This window comes from Phascolarctos cinereus, unplaced genomic scaffold (assembly GCF_003287225.1).
Source record: "Phascolarctos cinereus isolate Bilbo 61053 unplaced genomic scaffold, phaCin_HiC Scaffold_4;HRSCAF=312, whole genome shotgun sequence".
NCBI lineage: Eukaryota > Metazoa > Chordata > Mammalia > Diprotodontia > Phascolarctidae > Phascolarctos > Phascolarctos cinereus.
Window position 1 is genome coordinate 278,956,021 of NW_027555847.1, and position 27,279 is coordinate 278,983,299.

General features: G+C 34.7%; 1 protein-coding gene across 3 annotated transcripts in view; it reads right to left on the minus strand.

The window, feature by feature from the left end:
* Nucleotides 1–27,279, minus strand: part of FBXL17 (F-box and leucine rich repeat protein 17) — a 513,353-nt gene that overhangs the window by 325,808 nt on the left and 160,266 nt on the right. For all 3 annotated transcript variants that reach the window (XM_020968827.2, XM_020968828.2, XM_078153081.1), the window contains exon 6: nucleotides 21,194–21,324. In XM_020968827.2, the coding sequence (XP_020824486.1) occupies nucleotides 21,194–21,324 (131 nt within the window). The remainder of the gene's footprint in view (nucleotides 1–21,193; nucleotides 21,325–27,279) is intronic.

The following is a 27,279-nucleotide window of genomic DNA, read 5'->3' on the forward strand; positions in this document are numbered from 1 at the left end:
AGAGAAGAAAAACATGAAAAAAAGTGAAAATAGTATACATTGATCTATATTCAGACTCCATCGGTTCTTTCTCTGGATATGGACGGTATTTTTCATCATGAGTCTTTTGAAACTGTCTTAGATCACTGTATTGCTGAGAAAAGCTAAATCCTTCGTAGCTGATCATCATACAATATTTCTGTTACTATGTACAATGTTCTCCTGGTTCTGCTCACTTCACTCTGAATCAGTTCACGTAAGTCTTTCCAGCTTTTTCTGCCTGCTCGTCCTTTCTTATAAGATAGTAGTATTCCACTATATTAGTATACCACAACTTGTTCAGCCATTACCCAATTGATGGGCATCCCTTCAATGTCCAATTCTTTGCCACCACAAAAAGAGCTGCTATAAATATTTTTTTTACAAATAGGTCCTTTTCACATTTTTAATCTCTTTGTGACACAGCCCTAATGGTGGTATTGCTAGAAAAAGAGGATATGCACAGTTTGACTGACCTTTGGGCATAGCAAATTGCTCTCCAAAATGGCTGAATCAGCTCACAACTCCACCAACAATGCATTAATGTCCCAATTTTCCCACATTCTCTTCAACATATATCATTTTTCTTTTCTGTCATATTAGCCCGTCTGATAAAAGTGAGGTGGTACCTCATAGTTGTTTTAATCTGCATTTCTCTAATCACTACTGATTTACAACATTTTTTCATATGACTATATAGCTTTGATTTCTTCCTCTGAAAACTGCCTGTTCATATGATTTGATCACTTATCAATTGGGGAATGACTTGAATTCTTGTAAATATGACTCTGTTCTCTATATATTTGAAAAATGAGGCCTTTATCAGAGACATTTGCTATAAAAATGTTTTCCAGCATTCTGCTTTTCTTCTAATCTTGACTGCATTGGTTTTTGTTGGTGTGAAAACTTTTATTTTTATATAATCAAAATTATCCATTTTACATCTCATAATACTTTCATCTCATCTTTGGTCATAAATTCTTCCCTTCTCCCTTGATCTGACTGGCAAACTATTCCTTGCTCTATTAATTTCCTTATGGTATCACCCTTTATGTCTAAATCATGCACCCAATTTGACTCTATCTTGGCATACAGTGTGAGATACTGGTCTATATCTAGTTTCTGCCACACTGTTTTTTAGTTTTCCCAGCTGTTTTTGTCAAATAGTGAATTCTTGTCCCAGAAGCTAGGGTCTTTGGATTTATCCAACACTAGATCACTATGTTCACTTACTACTGCATCTTGTGTACCTAATCTACTCCACTAATACACCATTCTACTTCTTAGTCAGTACCAGATTGTTTTGATAATTATCACTTTAAAAATATAATTTGGAACCACCCCATCATATACAACTCAACCCCAACCTTTATTTTCTTGGGTAGGAAAAGGTAAAAGGAAGCAATTATATTATAAAAATGGGGCATGGAAGGAAGAACTAATACAGAGGAAGCAAGCAGAGGTGGAGGGCTGGGAAAGCAGGAACCTTATTTCTCATCTGGGTTGAAGAGGAATCAATGTGTACATCTGAAATGATATAGAAGTTTTTTGAACATGTACAGAGCTCAGAAAACTGGGGGACAGAGTGGAGAGAAGACTTCTAGAGGGATATATGGTTTGGGATTTAGGAGGGTGGGAGGAGAAATTAGAGGGGCTTTTGGAGGGGTGTGTGGATTGAGATGTAGGGGTAGGGGATAAGGGGCTCTTGGAGGGGTAGGTGAAGTGGGGGTTTGGGGGGTAGGGAAAGAAGGTAACAAGGATAGGGTAAAAAGAGAGGCTAGAAAAAAAATAATAAGCAAAATAAGACGGAAGGAAACTCACAAATAGGAATTATAACTTTGAATGTTAATAGGATGTTTATAGCAGTTCTCTTTGTGGTAGCAAAGAACTGTAAATTGCAAGGATCCTCATCAACTGGGGAATGGCTGAACGGGTTGTGGTGTATGATTGAGATGGAATACCACTGTGCTAAATGAAATGATGAGCTCATTGATCTTAGAAAGGCATGGAAAGACTTGCATGAAATGATGACGAGCAAAGTGAGCACAACCAAGGGAACATTATATACAGTAACAGCAATATTGCTTTAAGAATGATTTTGAGTGGCTAAGTAATTTTAACTATTATAAATACACAAATTAAAAATAAAGGACATATGGTAGATGCTATCTGCATCCAGAAAAAGAACTGATAGATGTATAGAATAATTTATGTATACATACATGTTTACATATGTACATACACACACCTATTTGGTAGCCATCTGGGGAGGGGGAAGGAAAAAAAAAGAAATTTACATGATAACTCCAAATATACAAATATTTGGAAGGAATAGCAAGTTGTACATGATAGAATTGTAGTTTCATGTTCAGTTATCTTTTTTACTGTACTGTGTTATAGAAATGCTTGCTTTGTTCCCCAAGCCAAAAATAAAATAAAATTTAAAAAATAACAATATAATTTGGAATCTAGCCATGTCTTCTTTTTGCATTTTTTTCACTAATTCCCTTTATATCCTTGACATTTCTGTTCTTCCAGCAAAATTCTATTATTTTTTCTAGCTCTATAAAATAATTTTTTCATAGTTTGGTTAATATGGCACTGAAATAAGTAAACTAATTTAGGTAAAATTGTCATTTTTATTATGTTGGTGCAGCCTACTTAAGAGCAATTGACATTTTTTCAGTTGTTTAGATCTGACTTTATTTCAGTGAAAAGTGTTTTGTAATTGTGTTCTTATAGTTCCTGGGTTTGTCTTGGCAGGTGGAATCCCAAGTATCTTATATTGCCTGGAGTGGAATTTCGCTTTCTATCTTTTGCTGCTGGGCTTTGTTGGTAATACATGTGTAAATTCTGATAATATATGTAGGTTTATTTAAAGTTGTTAATCATTTCAAATAGCTTTTTTAGTTTATTCTCTAGGATTCTCCAAGTATACCATCATATCATCTGCAAAGAATCACTGCCTATTCTAATTTCTTTTTCTTCTCTTGTTGCTATAGCTAGCATTTGTAGAACAATATAGAGTAGTGGTGATAACGAGGATCCTTGCTTCACTCTTGATTTTATCGGGAAGGCTTCTAACTTATCCCCATTACAGATAGTACTTGCTGATGGTTTTAGATGGATACGACTTACCATTTTAAGGAAAGTTACATTTATTCCTATGTTCTTTAGTGTTTTTAATAGGAATAGGTGTTCTATTTTTTCAAAAGCTTTTTCTGCATCTATTGAGATAATCATATGATTTCTGTTGGTTTTGTTATTGGTATGATCAATTACTCTAATAGTTTTCCTAATAACACTTGGTCATAGTGTATAATCTTTGTGATTTATTGGTATAATCTCCTTGCTAGCATTTTATTTAAACTTTTTGCATCAATATTCATTAAGGAAATTATTCTATAGATTTATTTCTCTGTTTTAGCTTTTCCTGGTTTAGGTATCAGCACCATATTTGTGTTGTAAAAGGAATTGGTAGGTCTCATTCTTAATAATTATTTTAATTTCTTCTTCATTGGTGGTGAATTCGCCCTTTCCATTTTTGATACAGGTAATTTTATTTTCTTCCTTACTTTTAAAAATCAAATTAATAAATAGTTTATCCATTTTATTGGTTTTTTCATAAAACCAGCTTCTAGTTTTATTAGCTCAATAGTTTTCTTTCAATTTTATTAATCTCATCTTTGGTTTTCAGGATTTCCAATTTGGTGTTTAATGGGGGATTTTTAATTTGTTATTTTTCTAGGCTTTTTTTAGTTGCATGACCAATTCATTGATCTGCTCTTTTTCTATTTTATTGATATGAAAGTTTAGAGATACAAATTTTCCCCCAAGTACTGCTTTAGCTGTATCCCATAAATTATGGTACATTGTCTCAGTGTTGTCATTCTTTTTAATGGAACTACTGATTGTTTCTATGATTTGTTCTTTGACCCACCTATTCCTTAGGATTAGATTATTTAGTTTCCAATTACTTTCTGAACTATCTTTTCATTGCCCTTTAGTGAATGCAATTTTTATTGCATTATGATCTGAAAAGTATATTTAATATTTCTGCCTTTCTAAATTTATTTCTGAGGTTTTTATGCTCCAATTCATGGTCAGCTTTTGTGTAGGTGTCATGTACTACTTAGAAAAAAGGTATATTCTTTTCTATCTTCACACAATTTTCTCCAGAAGTCTATCATATCAAACTTTTCTAAAAACGTATATAACTTCTTAACTTCTTTCTTGTCTATTTTATGTTAGATTTATCTAGTTTTGAGAGAGGAAAGTTGAGGTCACCCACTAGTATGGTTTTACTGTCTATCAATGAACTCCTTTAAGAATTTGGCTGCTATACCACTTGGTGTGTATATATTTAGTATTGATATTACTTGTCTATGGTACCTTTTAGCAAGATTTGTTTCCTTATCTCTTTTAATTAGATCTATTTTTGCTTTTGCTTTGTCTGAGATCATGATTGCTATGCCTGCTTTTTTTTTTAATTTCAGCTGAAACAGATTTTGCTTCAGCCCCTTACCTTTACTCCGTGTGTGTCTCTCTGTTTCAAATGTGTTTCTTGTAAACAACATATTGTAGGATTCTGGTTTTTAACCTACTCTGCTATCCCCTTCTGTTTTGTGGGTGAGTTCATCCCATTCACAGTTATGATTAATACCTGTGTTATTTCCCTGTATCCTATTTTTCTTTCTGTTTATCTTTCTCTCTCTCCTTTCACCTCATCTCTCCTCACGAACATTTTGCTTCTGACCACTGCTTCCCCAATCATTCCTCCCTTCTGTCGGTTTCTACCCACTTTTATTAACTCTCTCCCCACTACTGCCCTATAGGGTAAGACAGATTTCTATACCCAAATGATTGTATATATTATTCCATCTCTGAGCCAATTTTAATGAGAGTGAAGGTTCAAGCAACGCGTGCGCACACACACACACACACACTCTCCTCTCCGCTGTAATAGGTCTTTTGTGCCTCTTCATTTGAGGTAATTTACCCCATTTGACTTCTCCTTTCCTTCTGCTCCCAGTTTAATCCTCTCTTTCTCATCTTTTTTTTACATCATTCCATCAAAGTTACCTTATGCCCATACCCTTTCTCTATGTATCCTACTTCTAACTGCCCTAATAGTGAATTGTTTCTTTCTGGCTATTTTCAATATTTTCTCTTTGGCCTGGGAGTTCTGGAATTTGGCTATAATATTCCTGGGACTTTCCATTTGGGGAGCTCTTTCCAGAGATGATCAGTGGATTCTTTCAATGTCTATTTTACCCTCTGGTTCTAGGATATCAGGGTAGTTTTCCTTGATAATATCTTGAAAGATGATGTCTAGCCTCTTTTTTTGATCGTGGCTTTTAGGCAGTCCAATATTTCTTAAATTATCTCTCCTGGATCTATTTCCCAGGTCAATTGTTTTTCCAATGAGATATTTAACATTTTCTTCTATTTTTTCATTTTGTTTGATTTTTGTTTGATTCTTAACGTCTCAAAGTCATTAGCTTCCACTTGTCCAATTCAAATTTTCAAGGAGTTATCTTCTTTTGTTAGCCTTTTTAGCTTACTTTTCCATTTGGCCAATTCTACTTTTTAAGCAGTTGGTTTTTGCAGTAATTTTTTTTTACATCTTTTTCCATTTTTGTGTTTGTTATTAGCTGTTGATTTTTTATGATTCTCTTGCATCACTCTCATTTCTTTATCTTCTACTTTTCTTCCTTGATTTTTAACATTCTTTTTGAGCTCTTCTAGGAGTTCTTTTTGGCCCTGAAAACAATTCACATTTTTCTTTGAGGTTTCTATGTAAGTGTTTTGAAATTATTGCCCTCTTCTGAGTTTGTTTTGAACTTCCCTGTCACTATAACTACTTTCTATGGTCAGGTTTTTTTTTTTTGTTGTTGTTGTTGTTCACTTTTTCCAGACTATTACATTACTTTTAAAGTTGAACTCTGCTCTTGGGATGGAGGTGGCACTGTCCCAACCTTCTTGTGCTGGGGGCTGCAGACCTTGGCTGTGTGTGTGACGCTGTGCAGGCGCCACAGGGGTCTGGCCATTGGCTTGGCACTGCATGAAGGCTGCGGCAGGGAGGGGCTGGCCACTCACTTCCTGCGCACTGTAGCCTTTAAGGGGCCAGGTACAGCCCTGGGGCCACACAGGGGCCTGGCTGTTGTTCATCTGGTACTGCCTCAGGGCCCACGGTAGGCCTTGGGCTGCACCAAGGCCACAGGGCCTTGGATACTGACCTGCACTAGGACTCAGGGCCTCCTGCTGGCTTGCACAGACACTGCCTGCCCTGAACCATGCTCCTCTTTTACACAAATAAAACAGACCTTTCCTGCCAACCTTCTAAATTGTCTGGGGCTGGAAAATTGTTTCACCCTGTCTTTTTGTTGGTTCTGCCATTCAGAATTCATTTTGAGGTGTTATTTTATAGTTGTTTAGAGGTGAATTTGAGAGAGTTCAGGTGATTTCCTGACTTATTCCACTGTCTTGGCTCCTGGCAGTCCCAAGCACATTATACACTTTAGTCTTGATCTATAGTTTCTCATGCATCTTTTTGACCATTAACACCTATGTTACTGCCCTTTGCATTGAGGCCACCAAACTTCAAAGATTATAGTGATTTACTTTGGAGGGTTTTATCAAATTCATCATAAAATTTCTACACTTTTTCATCCTTGAGAACAACCTGACATCAAAATTAAATTTACTTTGCAATTTCTATCCACTGCTCTGAGCTCTGCTTCCTCTCTCCTTATTTTTCCTACTTCCACATTGCTCTATGGCTTAAGAACGTGTTTTTCTGAAATTATTTGCAAAGGAAAACAGAATATTAAAATCTAATGATAATGATGATGATTATGATGATGATAATGATGCACTAAGTAAAATAAAAGAAAAAATGAGAATAAAATAAGTCCACAGGCATAGAATAAAAAATATTTTGTATCAATCATCCTAGATAGGTATTGTACTCCCAGCTCTAGCCTGGATTATCATGAAGAATCTTGTCTGCTTCCCATGATCCTCAAATTAGAATGGTGTCCTCAAAACATCCTAACAACTTCCAGTTGATTTTGAGATTCATCCACCTTGCAAACTTGGATTGAGCTCACTGATCCATTGTATAATCCCAGACTCACTTTCTTTTTTAATCTTTTACCAATGCATTTTAATTTTTACACCATATTACTTCCCAATAATTCCTTTCACGATATTGATAACTAGAAAAAAGAAATTTTGTTTTAAAAAAATTGAACTTTTCCTTTATTTCACATTAAATCTAAGGACACTATTTCTACTTCTACATTTTCTTGGCAAGGCCAAACCAGGCCTCTGCATAATGTCAGAATTATTGCTGACAGGGATTTCTTTGCTATCACAGAGAATCGTTCCAGAAGAATTCAACACAGCCTTAGGTACTGAACAATCATACTTGTTACCAGAGGGATTTTGTGGGCATGAAATGCCATTAAATAACCTGACTAACATTAGTTTATTTTTATGGAAAGGGGTGGGTGGGAGAGCCTTGATTAGGAAGCTGGGTCACCCTATTAGAAAATGCTGTAGGATACAGTCACAGTTTGGGAGAGGTTTAATGCCCTCCTGAAGGCATTTGTACATTTGTTAATGAGGAGATGACTTCTGGATCTGCCACTTAGCAGATTTTAGAAATGGCCTGAGTTTCATAAAGTTAGTACCATTAGCAATTTTAGACAATTTTGAGATAACTGTATACAGTTTTGCTAAAGCAAACTAAAAGGGTGACTCTCCTTCCTCAAGAAGCAGTGTGGTATAGTGGAAAGATTCTTAGCTTAGGATTACAGAAGGCTGAATTTTAGTTCTGGCTCTGTCAATAACATTCTGTCTGATGTTGCATTAAGTCTGGTTCACAAAACTCTATCATCTCTAAAAGTCTGTGATTTCAAGGTTATTAAGTTACTTCAATAAATGTAAATATATACCTACTCTAATCCTAAAAAGATGACAATGAAATATTTTAAAATTTTATCATTTTTGTGCTTAGAATCCAGTGATTAATATTAGTAATTAGCAATTACAAATTAGTAACATATGTAAAACATAAGCTCATCAATAGAAAAACGCCACTAGATAATGCCATAGGACTTTCCCTTGGTCCTAACATACATTCTGTCCCTAGAGTACCAAGGGATACCCAGTCAGAGATAATTATTAAATGCTTTCATGTAAAATATGTATGTATGAGTGTGTACATATATATATATATAAAACATATATATGTGTATATATAATATATATACATATGTGTGTGTGTATATATGTCTGTATATGTATATGTGTGCACGTATGTGTGTGTATAATTCATTTAATCCTAACCAATGAATAGAGTTCAAAGCTTACACCTTAGCAAAGATCATGAATAGGTGAAATACACCTCAACTCATTAACTGTATAAAATTTCTAGAAGATATTTATTATGTTCACAGTTTCACAAAATCATAGGCTTAGAGCTGGAATACACTTTAGAAGCAAGCTAGTCTAACTCCCTTGTTTTACAGATGAGGAAACAATTTTGACACCTCCAAAGAGTTCTATAGAGCTAAGAAACTTTCTACCATAAGAAATCATGTGGAATATTTATCACTTTTTAGAAAGCTGTGCGTATACTAATTTTTAAAGCTAATACAAACATTACTTACACAATCCTAATAGTCACAATGATAAAACTTCTAAAATCCATTTTTAACAAACAGAAAAAGCAATTAGCTTAAATTAATTGCTTTGCTGATGCTAGCTGCACTAGGTATGCTTGGCAGATCTGAAACTCTTGCTTGTACTTTCACAAACTAACGTTCTGATGATTTCTGGACCACAGTTACACTGATGCAACTAACCAAATAATTGCTCTAATGTGAGCCTACCTTTAATCAGCATGTTTAGGCTCACACTTGCAATTAACTAAATAATAAACTTTCATTTAAAAAACAGCACTTTAAAAAAGCTGCAACAAAGGGGCCAAGGGTAGACATATTACATAGCTGCTTACATAGCATCCATAGTTATGTATTTTGTTCACTGATGTCTCTTCTGTTGCTACAGTGAAAAAGGCAAGTAAAATTTTTGATTCTACTTTATTAATTGTTTTTTACTCACAAAATAAAACTGTAAGCTACAACAAAGTTCAGATTAAAATTCTATTTCTTACTCAAAAGGGCAGGATTATGATTTTCAGGTAAAAAAGAAGCAATGAGCAAAGCAAATTACATCTGACTGCAGTCAATGAACTAATCTTAACTTTTCGGTCACATAAAATTAATTCATAAATAGCAAATTGAAAAAAAAATAGGCATTTGAACAGATATTTTAGGCATCAGAATATTAATTAAAATGTAAATGATGACATGTACACAACCTACAAAGCCAGTATTTATAATGGAAACACTAGGGGAAATTAAAAAACTCTGTCAATAGAACAAATTATTAGGACAGCTGTTATTTCACCTTTACTTTAAATAAAAAGATGCCCACATTATTTTCATAGGAATTATAAGCATACATATCAAAAGCACTAAGCAAGAAAGATTTTCTGTACCACTTTAAAATATTTTGTTCATTGAGCAATGGTACACACAAAATCATGTTTTTGTGCGGCATAAAGAAAGGCTCAAACTGATAATGTTCTGTCATTTTTCATTCCTTCAGGCAATATTATCTTTCCTTAAATTCTATAAGGACTGTCATAGAGAATATAGCCAAGCCATATTATGTCAGGACTGCCATTTTTAATTTTTATTAATTGAGTCCAAGCAATTTCTCCTCTGGTTTAACATACGTGTACCTTTCTTTAAAATATTTCTTTATGCCACAACTCATAAAAATATTTTAGGCTGAAGCTAAACTCCTTGCACTAAATTAATAACTAATCACAGGAGACATTTATCATTGCAGTGTTTTACATGAAAATTGTCAGAATTAATCACCTTTCTCATATTTTCACTATTTACAGGGCTTCATTTATCATACATTTTAAAAACTTGACAACAGTGAGTTATTGTAATTACTCTTCCCTAGTCCTCATGATTAATAACAAGAAAACTCCTTAGGGAAAAAAAGAGGAGAAAAATGCTTATTAATTTATGACTGATACTTTCATAGTACTATCAATATTTTTTATTAAGATTTCCAAGAGATCATTTTCTTTAATATTGACAGCTTCCCCACATTTTAAGTTAGTGAGCCCTAGTAATATCTCCAAATGCACTAGCATCATTTATTGCATTCCCTGAATAAAATGTAGCCCATTCACAAGAAGAATCAAATAATCATACTTCATTGATTTTAGAAGGAAATATATAGCTTTTTAAGCATATTGCAAATCTTGTGCTTAATATAAATTTGAGTCACAATATATACTAATGCTAATCATCAAACTTGTAGAGTTTGACATCTTGAGAAGGGTCCTCAGGGATCGGGCTATGCATGTCTAACATGGATTTTTCTGGACACTCTCCAAAGACAGTAATATAACATATTCAATGACAAAAATGTAATAATACCATTTACATTAGAATATTCCATAAAGCATGTCCCTATAATACGTCTATTACTAGCGTCTGCAAAGTCCTTGTTAGGGCACACCATTTCAAGAATAAGCTTGTTTGTTTAATGGGAACAAAAAAGCATATCATAGAGAAAGCATTTTGTTGAAATTTTTTAAAGAAATATATCTACCACTGAAAATTGATTTGAAAAAGTTTCATAAACTACTATGATGTAATATTTTAGAGCATCTACTGAAGCATTCACAAAATATAATCACAAAGTCACAACCCAGCCTCCAGGAGTAAGAATCTCCTTACAATCATAATACAGTCCTGTGTCAGGAACCCCAAGCATTGTACTACAATAAATGTATTATGTATAAACACACATAGGAAGAGAGACACTGGAATTGCAAATAATAAACATTTTAATAGTGGTGTGAGAGGGGGAGCTAATCACAGAGACACAAAAGGCAATATTTTCATAGGTAGTCTGTTTATCAAGATGTTTGTTATTTGGCCCCACTACAATGATTAGCTATAGAAAAGGGTAGGTATTATAAAGGTTAGCCTTACAAATAATTCTGAATACTGTAGCAATTTCCAAAATAATCTATGAAATTTAGCTAGACTAGCAAAGTTCCACCCCACCCAACATTACAACTCTCTCAGCCCACATTAACTCTTATTGCAGTCTTAGTCCACGTTCACTTCTGAGGAATACAATAAGTTGTATTATCTTTTTCATCAACAGTAGTCAAGCTAAAATTAATTGTTCTATTTATCTTCCAACTTAATTTTAGCCAAATAGGCACATAAATTGGTAGGTATACAGGTTGCAACATTCAACAAAGAAAAGACAGAATGGCTAAAAATACTACCAAAAAGCTGATTAAGCCGTCACAATAATTTTTTCAGTCTCTTCATTTCCAAACTGGGGTTTTTTTTTGGCAGAAGAAATATGTTCAGAATTCATAGTCAATAATCAAAAGTGAAAAGTATTCTTCTCTAGACCACATAACTTTTAACAGAAAACAAAATATCCTCTAACTCAAATACAACTATACTTGCTCAATTTAATGGATAGACCTGTTCCCTTTGGGCAATTCTGAAACCTTAGTCCCTCAGAAAATTAAGTAGTATTAGGAGATTAAAATAAAGTACAATTATAAGTACATATTCCACAGTGGCATGACATTCACTAGAAGAGAGCAGATGAACACTTAAAAATAAAATATATAAGATAAGTTCACAAAACAATTCCTGGAAATAATAAAAAAAAAAGGGCACTAAGCAAATACTTTGTACTAGCACCACCTGCTCCAATCCTTACTGAACTTTATTTCTAAATGTCACCCTTTTTTATTGACTCAATAGAAATCTGAAAGAAGAAACAGAATAAACATCCAGAGTAGATGAGGTGAGTTAGAACAATCTTTATATAAAGCTTCATTGAGTTTTATATAAGTCAGTGCTGTCAATCTCCTTTTCTATATTTATAAATCAAATGTAAAAAGAAGTAAATCTATCAGTCTACAAATCCAACCTGTTTAAAATTCTGCAGGTTAATAACTGCATATGAGAAGCAATGACTAAAAACATAAAAATATTTTATTACTGGTTTATATGATTAAAACTTATAAAGGATTTTGAAAAATCAGATGCTGGTGGGTACACACCATAGTTCCAATAAATTCATTTTTTTAAGCACTACTCAGACCATAGAATCTTCAAGTTGTAAAGCTCATCTATACCAATCACCCTCCCAAAATAGAATTCCTTTTATGACATTCATAACAGAGAAAGTGGTGTATTTTGGACTGGCTTAGGTCAACCTTAGCAATATTACAAGTTATCAACTGTCACCCAGTTGCCTTCTAGTTGTTTGTAATAGGAGACATAAAACATTGTTTTGCCTTACCCAGTTCCAGCCAAAAAAGTGGCCCCTAATATGTCATGTTGACTAGACTGAAGATGAGGCTTTCTATTAATTAACAGTTTAGAATCTCCTTGATTCAAAATGACTTGATTTCTGGGTCCAGAAGGTAAACGGGTGGGAGGGGGTCTAGTGCAGAACAACACACTTACAAAGCAGGCCCTCATTCCTCAATGACTAACAAACTTCCACCTGGTCATGCTATCTCCATTCCAGAGAATCTTAACCCTGGCCTTCAATATCCAAATCTAATTCACTCTCCCCAATGCCCAGATCCCTTCATCATCCTCAACACAACTCCCTCAGTGTTCCACTCTAAATATCCTACCCTTCCTCCATTCTCTCTAGAATGGCTGCTCTAAAGGGAACAAACCTGTTTCCATCTTGAATCTTTTCCTTTCCCACTCCTTTCATCTTCTGGCTCTCATTATTCCTAGTTTCTGCCTGATAATTAATAACCTCCCTGGCTAGCCTTCTATCACCAGCAGCACTTTCACCCATTCCTCCAACCAATAGAGATGAAGAAGTTGAAATACCCTTATTCCCCATTACCCCATCCAAGATCTCCCTCTACCTCCATTATTCAGTAACCTCTCCTCCTCTGAGGTTCACTCAAACTATATCCACCACCCAATCAAAATTCGGGTAGGTGTTGTCTACTTCCACACTTTACTCAATGAATACAATGCACGGGTCACATTTTTTCTCTCCTTAAATCCTGCCAAAGTAGGAGACTTCAATATACAGACTGATATTCTCTCAAATACTCTAATCTCCCTGTTCCTCAACTTGCTCATTTCCTACAACCTACTCCTTCACCCTACCTCAGCTATACACAGAGATGTCCATATTCTTGATCCTGGCACCATTCAAAAATGTACTACTTCCACGTTCATGAACTCTCAAAGACCCATATTTGATCACAATTTGTTGTCACTCCAGTTCTCCCTCTGCCTTACAACCTTAAAACCTGTTCTTCACCCTCACTGTGACCTCAAATCCCTTAACCTCTCAATTCTTTTCCAATACATCACCCCTGTATTGGCTTCGTTCTCCTCCCTTCCCCATCTTGACCCCCTGGTGAACCAGTTCAACTTTATGCTATCATCTTCTCTCTGGTCCCTTGCCCCCTTATCCCAATACCAGTCTTGCTCTTCCAAGCCTCAGCCTTGGATCACTCCTAACCATCTACTGCTTTTACTCTTACTCCCATGATATTGAAAGAAGATGGGAAAAAATCACAAAATTACAATTTCATGCTACATAATCACAACTGAGCCTTTATTGATGCAAGGTAATCCTTTTATATTTCCTTAATTGAATCACTGTCCTACTTGCCACAACACCTTTTCCAAACCATTTCAATCCACCTCAAAGATCCCTTCCCCTCCAGTCTCAACTGAGAACCACATTTCATTGAAAACACTGAGAAAACATTCACAGAAACTTCCCTCTCCTCTCCATCTCACATTACTCAGAGGTTTTGCCCCACTGTCTCCACCTTCATCCCTATCTCACATAATGAGACAAGGAAACCTCTCTACATGCACAAGTGAACTCATCCCATTTCATCTTCTCCAGCAGACATCTCTCCATATTCTCCACCCCTTGTAATCTTCAGTCTAACTAGCAGCTCCTTCCCTATTGCCGAGAAATGTGGCCATGTCTCTTCCATCTTAAAAAAATCTTCATTTGATTCATCCATCTTCACTAGCTATAGTCTTCGATCTCTCCTCCCTTTCACACCTAAACTCCCTGAGAAGACTGTCTAACAATTGATGCCTCTATTTCTTTCCAGCCAGTCTCTTTTGGACTCTTTACAATGTGGCTTCTGAACTCATTATTCATCTGAAACAGCTCTTTCTAGTTACAAATGATCTCTTAATTGCCAAAAAAAAAAAAAGGCCTTCTCTCAATCCTCATTCTACTTGACCTCTCTGCAGACTCTGACACTGTCACTACCCTCTCCTCCTTAATATTCTCCTCTCTAGGTTTACATGACAGTATTCTATCCTGGTTCTCCTCCTACCTATATCTCCAGAGTCTCTTTTGCTGGATCATCATCCAGCTTGCTAATGGTGGGTAAGCCCTAGAGTTCTGGCATGTGCCGTCCTCTTTTTTCCCTCTATAATATTTTGCATGGTGACCACATCAGTTTCCATGAACTCAATTATCATCTCTACACTGATGATTCTTAAATCTAATTATCAAGTCCTAACCTTTCTCCTGACATCCAATTGCCTATTGGACATCTTGAACTAGATGTCCCATAGACATCATAAATTCAACATGTCCAAAACTGAATTTGTTATCTCTCTCCTAAAATCTTATCTTCTTCCAAACATCTCTAATACTGCAGGGGGTACCACCATCCTTCAGGCCATGCAGGCTCCCAATCTTTGCTACTGTCAGTAATTAGGACCTATTGAATATCATGGTGAAATTTGGTTGCCTGTTTCATGATGGCATGCTTGCACAAGCTCTGGTTAATGGATGCTTTCTCAGGCACCAATGGGGTGAAGCAAGGCTGTGTGCTTGCTCTCATGCTTTTTATTCTTAGCATGATGTTTTTAGTGATGTTATCAGATGCCTTCAATGAGGATGAAAACAGCATTAAGGTTAGCTACTGCACTGCCAGTAAATTATTTAGCTTGAAAAGGCTACGAGCTAAGACTGAAGTGGAGGGAGAGTTGGTGCATGATTTTTTGTTTGCAAATGATTGTACACTCAATGCAGCCTCTGAAACTGAGATGCCACAAAGTGTGGATCAATCCTTGAATTAGAGGACCTGGGTTCAAATCTCTATGTCTCCTTCTCTCCACTTGCACAGCTCCAATCCTAGTTTACCTTGTTATTACCACTCACCTAGACAATTATCATAGCCTTCTAATTGGTCTACCTGCCTTAAAGTCTCTCCAAACTCCCCTCCCTCCTCTGCTCTACTAAGGCAATTCTTCTAAAGCTTAAGTCTGATCATGTTTCCAATCCTATTCCCCACCACACCCTCACACATACCTCTGTTTAATGAGTTACTTACAGGAAACTTTCCTATTGGTCATTTAAATCTCTCTTCTACCTTTTGTCTTTTTATGCTTTATGCCCCTCGTCGTACTCTACGAAACAGTAATACTTGACTACTAGCCCTTCCATTTCACAGTCTGTGCCTTTGCACTAAATGTCCCCCACCCTGGAGGATTCTATAGCCTCCCCTTCGCATTTCTGGTTCTCTGGCTTCCTTCAAGACTCAGATCAAATTCCACTTTCAGCATGAGGCCTGTTTGGGTCTCTCTCCCTTCATTCCTGCCCACCCCAGCTGCTACTGTTTTCCTATCTCATATTTCCTTCTATCTACTCTGTATAGATCTTGTATATATCTACATATTTACATGTCGTATAGCAAGGGCACAAACAATGCCTGTTTACTGACTGATGATCACTACCTCTGTGCCCCTTGAATAATCACCCCAATTCCCTGGGCCTCAGTTTTCTCATCTGTAAAATGAGAGGCTTGGACTAACTACCCTTTGAAATTCCTTGCCACTATTTAAATCTGTAATTTAAATAACAAGGAAAATTTAGTTTATGAGCATCTAAGGAATAGGAAACTTCACTTCTCTTTTAATGTCCCTCTGTGAACTAATTCCCACATAAACAGTGGCAACTGCCCATTAAAGGAACATACATACATCTGACAGTGGCTCCTACAGATTGAAGATTGAAAAAAAGGTCACAGAGATAATTTAAAATATTTAAGAAGAAAAAGTAATTAACCCATTTGAAAGCAAATTTAAAATGGAAAAATAAACTCCATCACATATAAAAAGCAGGCAATAGTTTTGGCTAAGATTTATTATGAAAGTTTCCTTTCCTTTCTGAAAGGAACAAAAGAGCCAAAGAAAGTGTTAATATGTGAAGATGCACAGAACAATTCTCTTTAAAATATCATTCTTTTGTAACCAGAACAGCCAGTGCTTTCAGATTCCCTAGTGACCCAACTCTACATGGAGAGATTTTTTTTTAACCAGAACCAAATATAAATAAGCATTTCAACAATCCATGGATCAGATAATGAAGAAGACATAACAACCAGATGTTTAATTTAGATTATTGATAGAAGTAGTCAGCATCTTCTTCTCACAAACCAAAGACTTAGATTTTGTGTTCAGAGCAATGGTAAATGTCAAGTGACTAGACTGTATCTCCGAATACACAAAATGTCTTTGCTGTTTAACTCTCTAAACAAAAAACAGAAAACAAAAAGGAAGATAAAGAACAGCATGTCTCAGTTGCAGAGAGATCAGTTGAGGGGTGGTGCTGAAAATGTCCAAAAGTACTTTAAAAATAATAATGTAATGCCTGTCAAAAAATACAAACTCAAAATCTAAAGTTTAAAAAGAGTAAAAGACAAAAACTGTGATAAGAGCCAAAGGTATATATTATGGCAGAATGGAAAAAGCAATAGCTCTGGAGTCAGATGATTAAAATCCTTTCTCTGTTTTATATAACCTATGTTATTTTAGGGGAAAAAAACACATTACATTATTGGACTTCAGTATCATCTCTAAAATGTAGGGAGTTGGATTTGATAGCCTCTAAGTTCCCTTCCAGTTCTAAATCCATGATACTGTGATACTAAGATCTCCCTTTTTATGTTTGGACCAGTGATGTTACCAGTGGTACTTTTTCTATCAATGCAGATGGGCAGCTGTTCTGTAACTTCAAAGTCTTGTAGAGTTGAAAAGGGTACTGAGAGGTTACAGTGACTTGTTCAAGTTCATCCAGTCAGTATATGTCAGAAGCAAGGCTTAAACTAACATCTGTCTGACCCTTAGGACAGCTCTATCCACAATGTCAAGGTATCTCTCATCTTAAACACTGACAACTAAAAACAATAACAAAATTAAGATTGTTTCATGTCAAGATAATTCCTTTTTCACCAAGAAATGACAAATCTCAAGCTTATAACAAATGGCAAAACAGACACAGAAGGAAATAAGAATTTCTGAATCAGGAATAATTGCTATAATTGAGAGCTATTGATTTATTTAATATCCTGCACCTTGCAAATGTAAGTATATGGAAGTGGTAACTGAGCTTGTATTCCTGACTGTGAAATGGAAGATACGAAATTCAAAGACAGCTCCAGTGTTTATAGGCACCAATAGCTCCAATAAAAGCTGAACATTTCGTTTAAAATGGATTATAATTAAAATGAGTCTTTGCAACATCAGCATAAATGGGAACTAATTAACTAATTGTTTTTTTAATTGCTAGAAATATGAATATGTATGAAGTATTTTTTCTTTTTCATAAATAATTCCAAAACCTAAATATAGAAAGATATGACAAATATTCTATATAAACCAAAAATTCTTCATTAAACACAATCAGTTCTATTAAAGGCTTCAGATATTATTGAAATGATCACAATGTTTCTAAAAAATAGTAACACTAAGGCATTATAGTTCTCATTTTACAAAGAAATAAATACAGAGAAATGAAAAACTAAGTTTTTATTATATATAGGAGAACATCTCATATACGATAGGTCATTTCAGAAAGAAGATGAGACTTGGAGTCAAAATGACCTTGAGTTCAGATGTCCCACCTCTGACTCTGACTATATACCTCTGGATAAGCCTCTCAGCGCCCAGGGCAACTCTCCAAATTGATAGGTTGCAGAATAGTTGCCCATATGCATGAGCAGAGGAAGTTTCCCACTGGGAGTTCCTATCAATCAATCAACAAGCATTTATTAACCGAATACAATGTGGCAAGCATTGCACTAAAAGCCTTGGGGATGTAAAAAAAAAAAAAAAGGAAAAGAAACATTCCTACACTCAAGTTACAGGTCAAGACAACAACAAAAAATCTCAAAGAAAGAATAAATTTTGACTCATTGTCCATATAAAGTACAAATTATATTTTTCAGTACCGAGTACACTATTCTTATGAATACTTTGTGATAAAGATAAGCTATGTGGTGGGGGGTTTTTTCTCCCTAAGATTTTCCAACAAAAAAGGAGGGCTCTTCTTTTGAGCAAACACTGACATTTATTCTAAAAAAAATTTGCTTACATGCCTAACCAAGACAGCAAGTAGAAATCTGACCCCATACCGCTTATACTGTTTCCCTCTAATCTTTGTTCTTTTCCTACATTATCCCCATTTACTTCCCTTGGTCTTTTTTCTAGATGGATTCATCCTCTTTGTTGTTGAATCAAGTCCTGTATATCCTTCAAGGGCAAGTTTTACATCGTTCAGAAAGTCTTTCCTGACTTCAGCCCTAATTGATCTACCAATGTTTTTCTTAACAACATTAATACTTATTAGACTATTGTGAAGCCAGATCACATAATTTAGGAGTTAATAACAGTCTAGTACTGCTATTTATTATTTCCCAGACAGATCTGAAGTTCTGAGACAACAGAAATTTTTTGAAAATATTACTCTTAGAATAATACTATGGAAATAGTAGGAGCTCAATAAATTATTGATTTACTAATTGATACTAACAATGAACATGTAGACAGGCTAACTGACAGACTAAATATATTCACATTCTATGCCCTCTATATAAAAGGTTACCAACCAATCTGAGTTAAGTGCTAAAATTATAATTAAGCCTGATGAAATGTCCCAGATTTATGCCAGCATAATTAAAATATTATTTAACCTAGTTATACAATATAGCAAGAACAATGAGATGAGTAATCTAAATGATACTGAGAAGTGGGTTTTATTGTTTGAAAGTTCTTTTACAGAACACATAATAAGTAGTGTAATTAAACCTAAAGGAGACTGCCTTTTAAACCCGTATGATTCAAATTCATTAAAATGCATATTTTCTCAATTAATCCAAACTTCTCCATTAAAAACATTAAGATAAACTCACTTTAGTTCCTGCAAATAAATCCCTATGGCACATAAATTTCTGATCAATCAACAAAAGGCCAATATAATTAAGTAGGAAAAACCATTAAAATAGCATCAATGATATGATTTAGGCCAAAGTAGAAATCAAAGTCAGAGTGGGGTCTAACTATTATTTTATTTGTCAGTTAGTCAGCTATGACCGTTTCAGCAATTGAATGTATGATTTTATTTCCCTAAAATACTATTTAAAAATAAACTAAGACCTCTTCAACTCTTACACTCAATCTGTGAGTATAACACACAAGAACATTTTTAAATATATGAAACCCATAGGTAAGAAAGTATCTTATTCATTTTTATAGAACAATATTCTCCTTACATACCAAATCACTACTAATATGCTAATATTAATAATAATAATACTAATATTTCTTTAATAATTTATAGTTTATTCCTATCATTTTCAACAATGTCATCGTAAAGCACAGGACTTCTAATACCTGTATTTTTTATTTAATCCTGTATTAAAATAATCTTGCTTAGGAACTTCAGATTCAAATTATTTGAAATTATTATATTTTACTTGCTACAATGAAATGTTTAGAATTTAAATGAGTACACAAGGCAACTTCAACAATACTTCAACAAATAAATTTTATTTGGGATTTTTTTGGTCCAGAGATGAGATTTCATTCGTATGAGTACCTTGTGGTGTGTCTAACAGTTAAGTGACTTGACTATGGTCGTGCAGCTATTATATTGTGCTTTAAAGTCAAAGGCAAGACTTGAAGACCTTCAGGTCTCTTTCCTCTTCCTTAAATTCAAAGCTGGCTCTTTATCTACACCTATCTCACCTATATACACAATTCAGCTGGACAGAATAAAATCTGAATGTATCACAATGAACAAAAATATAATCTCTATTTTATTTATGCAGTTAATTTAAGAAGTAAAATCAAGGAGGATCTTGTTTTTAAGGGGTACTCAATCAGCCTCCTGAGTTTTCTGACATTTAAAAGACCTTAGTAATCAAGAGGTTATTTCTGAAAACAGTGTCACTATTCCATTTAAATGTGTCTTAATTTTAGTTTGAATAGCATTTCATCATTTTCAAGGGGGAAAGGTTTCAAAATTTTGTTTCCTGAAGAAATTCTGAATATTAGCTAGAACATCAGCAAATCTTTAATTCCTAAGCCTGCTTATAGAGCCTGTTGATTTGTATAAGGCTGTTTGGTTATAAACATTTACTTTAAAGATTTGTTTGTTTTCCACAAACTTGGGTCAGACTTAGCTCCTCACTTTGCTCTACTGTTGTATTGTTTTTTGGGAAATTTTTCCCATTTCACATATTTTCTCCTAGGCATGCCACTGTCTTTTCATTTGTTTTTCATTTTCCAAAAAAATTACAGTTGTCGAAGGAACAAAAGAAAAACCACTTGAAGAAGCATAAGAAAATACACATGAGCATTTGCATCACTTTTTCTGAATCACTCTATCACAGTTTCTCCATAACAAGTCTGTATAGTACAATCAGCTTACTTAAGATCTAAGAACACTGATCCTGTAACAAATGACCAGCCTCTGGTTTACTTATGGGGCAGATGTTGACAGTACAGTACTCTGCAAATAATTTTGAAATATTATAACCTTTTCAAGACATAACAAAATAATACAACATGATGGATGTTCAAAAATGTAACACCAGAGTATAATAAATTGTTGAAATACTATTACAATTTAAAATTTTCTGTGAAGCTGTTATATCACTGATAATTTATGCTAAGCATATAAGGTCAACTATGTTTTCTACAGTAAACTGGTTTTAAGATGTTAAAATGGTTACCTGTCATTAATGATCCAGTTCAGGCAGAGATTGAGGGAGCTAAGATTTTTGCACCTCTTGACTATTTCCATCACAGTTTCATTATCCAGTTCAGTGATGTGACGTAAATCCAAACTGGAAAGGTTTCTTAACTAATGAGATAAATAAAATAAAGGAGAAAGAGTTGAAAAGTAAGGACCTCTTGATCCTATTTCCAAACTAAACAATCTGCTATAAATAGTAAATGGATGGTTGATATATTACATTATAAATTAGAAAGATTAATTTTAAAATTTCTGATGATTAAAATAAAACATAATGACCACAACTGAAAACCTCTAAGGATAAGTCTTATTACAAGAGGAATAAATTAGAAAAAATATATATATCGTTTTAAGTAACTGCAATAGTTGCAATGACTACAAAGCTCTTAACCCTACATAAAGAAATTTTATCTATCTCTATGACTTCAATGATCTGATCAAGTAAGTTTTTCATTTTTGAAAAATTATCACTCTGACTTCCAGTTAAGAAGGTAGTTTTAAACTTCATAAAGGAGTCCAATTCAGACAGACAGACAGACAGACACACAGACACCCAGGGGATACAATTATAAAGAATGAAACAACATTATGTTCAAAGACCTTACATTAATGGAGGTGACAACAACATACAAAGTACATAGAAAATAATTATGAATAAAATTATCACAAAGTCAAGAAATAAAGTTTTTGGGGAGGAGGTCTGGTATTTGAGTGGAATAGAAAAGGATTCATGTAAAATAATGGTGCCAGGGCTGAGTTTTGAAGAGTGAAGATCCTGTAAGATAGAAGTGAGGAAAGAGCATCCCAATTGTGAAGGACAGTGACAGCAAAGACACTGAGACTGAAAATAGTGTGTCGAGTGTGAGAAGCATACAGAAGGCCAGTTTGGCTGAATTCCAGCATGTGGGAAGAGGAATAATGTGGAAGATAAGGTCAGGCCTAGTTATACAGACATTTAAAGACTACATAAAGGGGTTTCTATTTTATCTTACAGGCAAGAGGGAGCCACTGGAGATCCTTGAGGAAAGGAGTGACATGACCAGAACTACGCTGGTAGATTTTCTTACCTTTACATTAGCTGCCGCCAAGCCTTGTTGGGAATCCTGACTGTGGTTTTTCAGGCACTTCTATCTTTTCTATTTGGCTACTTGTAGCAATGTGCAGGATGGACTTCAGTGGGGAAGGCTTGAGGCAAGGAGCCAGAAGCAGGAGATATTGTAGAGGTAGAAGATAAGATTTAGAAACTGACTACACTGTGAGGTGAGGGAGAGGTTTAGAACAATGAGTCAGGAAAGATAGGTTGGGTCTAGTCTGTAAAGGCCTTTAAAAGTTATGCAGGGGGCAGCTGGTGGCGCAGTGCACAGAACAACAGCCCTGGAGTCAGCAGGACCCGAGTTCAAATCCAGTCTCAGACACTTACTAGTTGTGTGACCCTGGGCAAGTCACTTAACCCCAACTGCCTTAAAAAAAAAGTTATGCAGTTCATATTTGGTCCTAGAAGCAATACAGAGTCACCAAAGTTTACTAAATAGGGTAGTAACATTGTCTGACATGTATTTAAAGAAAATCACTTTGGCAACAATGTAGAGAGAGATTTGAGGCAGGGAGACCAATTAGGAAGTCATTTCAATAACACAGCCAAAAGGTTATGAGGGCTTCAACTAAAGTAGGTGGATGGGAGAATAGAGAGAAGGGGTTAGATGTAACAGATATAATGGAGCTAGAAACATGATTTGTCCATTAATTAGAGCAAGGAGCATATTTCAACATTATAATCTAGCATGGATCTAAAAGAAGATAACAGATTAAATAATGATCAAGAAACACAAAGATAAATATCAACAAGCTCCTTCATTTGGCCCAGGACAGCACAAAAGCCAGTCAGAAGCCGGAAGCATTGGAGGAAGTGTCCAAGAGAAGTCCTCTCTAGCTAAGGTGAATGAGGCTAGACACCTGCAGCAGGGCCTAGATCAGGAAAACCTGGCAGGAGTCAGGGCTGGAGCGAGAAGAGAGAAACCCACAGGAGGACCCAGAATAGATAGTTACACAGTGGCAGTTGAAAGACAATGAAAAAAAAAAAAGATTATTGCAATACTCCGACTGGAGATAGCCACCCACAGATGACAGCACATTGGGCACAGAGACATCCAAAGATGTGGAAGGTGGCAACAAGAACCAAGGAGACTGAAAAGGCCATCCAGGACAACGGAATAATACCAATAATGTTTACATATACCTATACACACGTGCCAAATGGTATGAAACCTAAGTATTTAAAGGAAAATCGAACAGAATAATGGGGAGAAATTGAAAGCAAGACTATGAGAAGGACCTCAATGTGGCCCCATCAGACTTAGACAAATCTAACAAAAAGAAAAACAAGAAAGAAGTTAAAAGTTAGCTATGATAATCTTCTGGTATTTATTGAATAGAAGCATCTTTATTTCTGAACTGTGCATGGCAATTTTAGAAAAACTAACCAGGTATAAAAACTAACCAGGGTATGAAAACTTCATAATCAAATGTAGAAAAATAAAAAAATTAAACACATTCTTTTCTGACAATACAAGAAAAATCATAATAAAGGGCTTTCTGAAAAAAAAGGGATTGAAGGGGCAGCTAGGTGGCATAGTGGATAGAGCACTGGCCCTGGAGTCAGGAGGACCTGAGTTCAAATCCGGCCTCAGATATTTGACACCAGCTGTGTAAAATCACTTAACCCCAATTGCCTAGCCAAAAAAAAAAATTAAATTAAAAAATTATTGAGGCAGTTACGTGATACAGTGGGTAGAGCTCCAGTCTTGGTGTTAGAAAGACCTGAGTTCAAATCTGGCCTCGGACACATAACAATCATTAGCTGTGTGACTCTGGACAAGTAACTTAACCCCAATTGCCTTACCAAAAAGGAAAAAAAAAGAAAAGGATTGAAACTTCAATGGTGATTAAATATTTTTAAAGAACTGGGTCAGAGGTAAAATAATAACAACAACAGAAAATGTCACCTAAGAAAATGAAAATGAGACAATATAAGGACTTTCTGGATGCAATCTAAGAAAAATGTGTATTTCTAAAAGCATTTTATTCAACCAAAAAAAAAAGAAGAGAGAGAAGACATATCAATGGATAGAGCATACACTAAAAACAAACTGGAACAGAACAAATCAATAAATGCCTGCTAGCCACAAAACTGCTAAAACTAGGAGGTGCTTATTTAAAAACTAATAAAATAAGATTAACCATTAGCTAACCTAATTTTAAAAAAGAGAGAAAATTACTCATCTCAAAAATGAAAAAGAATTCACAACAATTGAAAAAGAAATAAGGGGACCTATGAGAAATGTGCCTCCATTAGATGCTAACAAAATCAATAAATGAAATGGATGAATATTTTGCTATTGTTGTTCTGTCATTTCAATCATGTTTGAATCTTTGTGACCCCATTTGGGGTTTTCTTGACTGGAGCATTTTGCCATTTCCTTCTCCAGTTCATTGTTACAGCCAAGGAACTGAGGCAAACAGGGTTAAGTGACTTGCCCAGGGCCACAGGGCTAGTAAGTATCTGAGGCCAGATCTGAACTCAGGAAGATGAGTTTTCTTGCCTTCTGGGCCAGCATCATGATTATCCACTGCACTGCCTACCTGCCCCTGGATGAATACCTATAAAAACATAAAATGCCTCAAGGAAGAGAACAGGAAATAGAGAATTTAAATAACCCAATCTCAGGAAAAGAAACTGAAGAAGAAATAAAGAAACTTCCAAAGAGAAAAACTGTAAAAGTACATGTATCTAGAAATGAATTCTATGGAAAAATTCAAAGAATAATTAATTCTAGTATTAAATAAACTATCTGCTAAAAAAAACAAGAAATACTACCAAATTACTTCTATGATACAACTATGGTTTTTACACCTAAACCCAGGAGAAATAAAACAAATAAAGAAGCTAGAAAATAATGTGCTCAATGAATACTGACACTAAAATATTGAATAAGATATAAACAAGGAGGTATAGAAAAAATGAATATACTATGACCTGGGTGGATTTATATCAGGAAAGTAGGGCTGGCTGAATATTGGGAAAACCACAATTATAACAGATAATAATATTAACTAAAACAATATCAATATATAAAAAATCTTTTTCATAAAATATAACACTCATTTCTGTTTTTAAAAAATTTTTAAAGGGGACAAATGGGGCTTTCCATAATAATAATAATAATAAATGGGTATCTGTCTAAAAACCCAGAGCTAGCATTATCTGTAGTGCAGTAACACCAGAGGCCTTTTCAATAAGATCAGAGTTGTAAAGCAAGAATGTTCGGTATCACTATGATTATTCAGTATACTTCTAAAATGCTGGCTGTAACTCTGACAAGAAAAAGAAATCAAGGAACAAACACAGTAAGAAAATAAAAGAATGGCTTTTTTCCAGATGATATTACAGAGATTCAACTAAAATGATTAAAATAACAACTCTAAGAAAGTAGCAGGATACTAAATAAACCCACAAAAATAATCATAATATTTTTCTATATATTCCCAATACAACTGAGCAAGAAGAGACAGAAAGTAATTATTCAGACATTTTTCAGTGATGTCCAACTTTTCATGACCCCATTTGGGATTTTCTTGGCAAAAATACTGGAGTGGTTTGCCATTTTCTTCTCCAGATCATTTTATAGATGAGAAGACTGAGGCAAACAGGTAGCTTGCCCAAGGTCCCACAGCTAATTAGTGTTTGAGGTCAGATTTGAACTTAGGAAGATCAGTCTTCCTTACTCCAGGCCCAGTACTTTTTCCACTGTACCACCTAGCTGCCCTAAAAAGTAACTATAGAATGTAAAAACATTTGGTAGTCCACTTTCTAAGGCACAGAAACTATGCAAATACAATTACAAAATACTTGATTTCCCATAGTTGGGTTGTGCTAATAGAATAAAAGTAACAATTGTACCTGAGTTAATTATTCAGTACCACACCAAATAACAAAAGCATTATATTACAAAACTTAAAAAAAAAAAGAATAATGAAATTCATCTGAAAGACAATAAGGTCAAGAATCTCAAGGGAAATCATGGAAAAACATAGAAAATAGGGTCCTAGCAGTACCAAATCCCAAAATTTGCTAAAACAAACACTATTCACCAAAAAGTATTTGGTACAGATTTAAAACAATGAAATTTGATCAGTAGCAAAGATGAGAATATAAGATCCAGAAATAAACATTTGTCATAGTGCTTGATAAACCCAAAGACTCCCACTACCAAAATAAGAATTCTCCATTTGGCAAATGTTGCTTGGAAATCTGGAAAGCAATCTGGTAGTAATTAGGTTTAGACCAAAATTTATACAATATACCACAATAATAGCCAAATGGGTACATGATTTAAATATAAAAGGTAATGTCATAAACAAATTTGATGAGGAAGTAAATACGTTTCCCAGCTATGGATAGGGAAAAAGTTCATGACCAACAAGGAACAGAGAGTATTACAGAAGATAAAATGAACAACTTTGTTTAAATAAAATTAAACAGTTTTTGCACAAACAAAACCAATGCAGTTAAATTCAATGGAGTAATACTAACTCAGAATGTTTGGACAGCACATTTCTGTGATAAAGGTCTGATTTAAATTTATAATTGCAAGAGTCATTCTCCAATAAATAAATGGTCAAAGAAAGTTTTCAAAGGAAAAAATATTAAAGATTTCAATAACCAATAAAAAGTGTTCCAAGGCACTAGTTATTAGAGAAATACAAATTAAAACAACACCGAGGTTATACTGTGCACTCATTAGAATGTCAAAGATGACAGAAAAGGAAAATAACAATTGCTGGGGTGGATGTGGAAGAGATAAGCACAATAATGCACACTATTAGTCGAACCACAAATTGGTCCAACCATCCTAGAAAGCAATCTATATCTTAAAATTTGCTAAATCATATATATACTCAACTTAATGAAACCACTAATAGAGGCATATACTCCAAAGAGATAAAATAAAAAAGGGAAAAGTCTTACAGGTGCAAAATACTTTGCAAACATTAAAGCATTATATA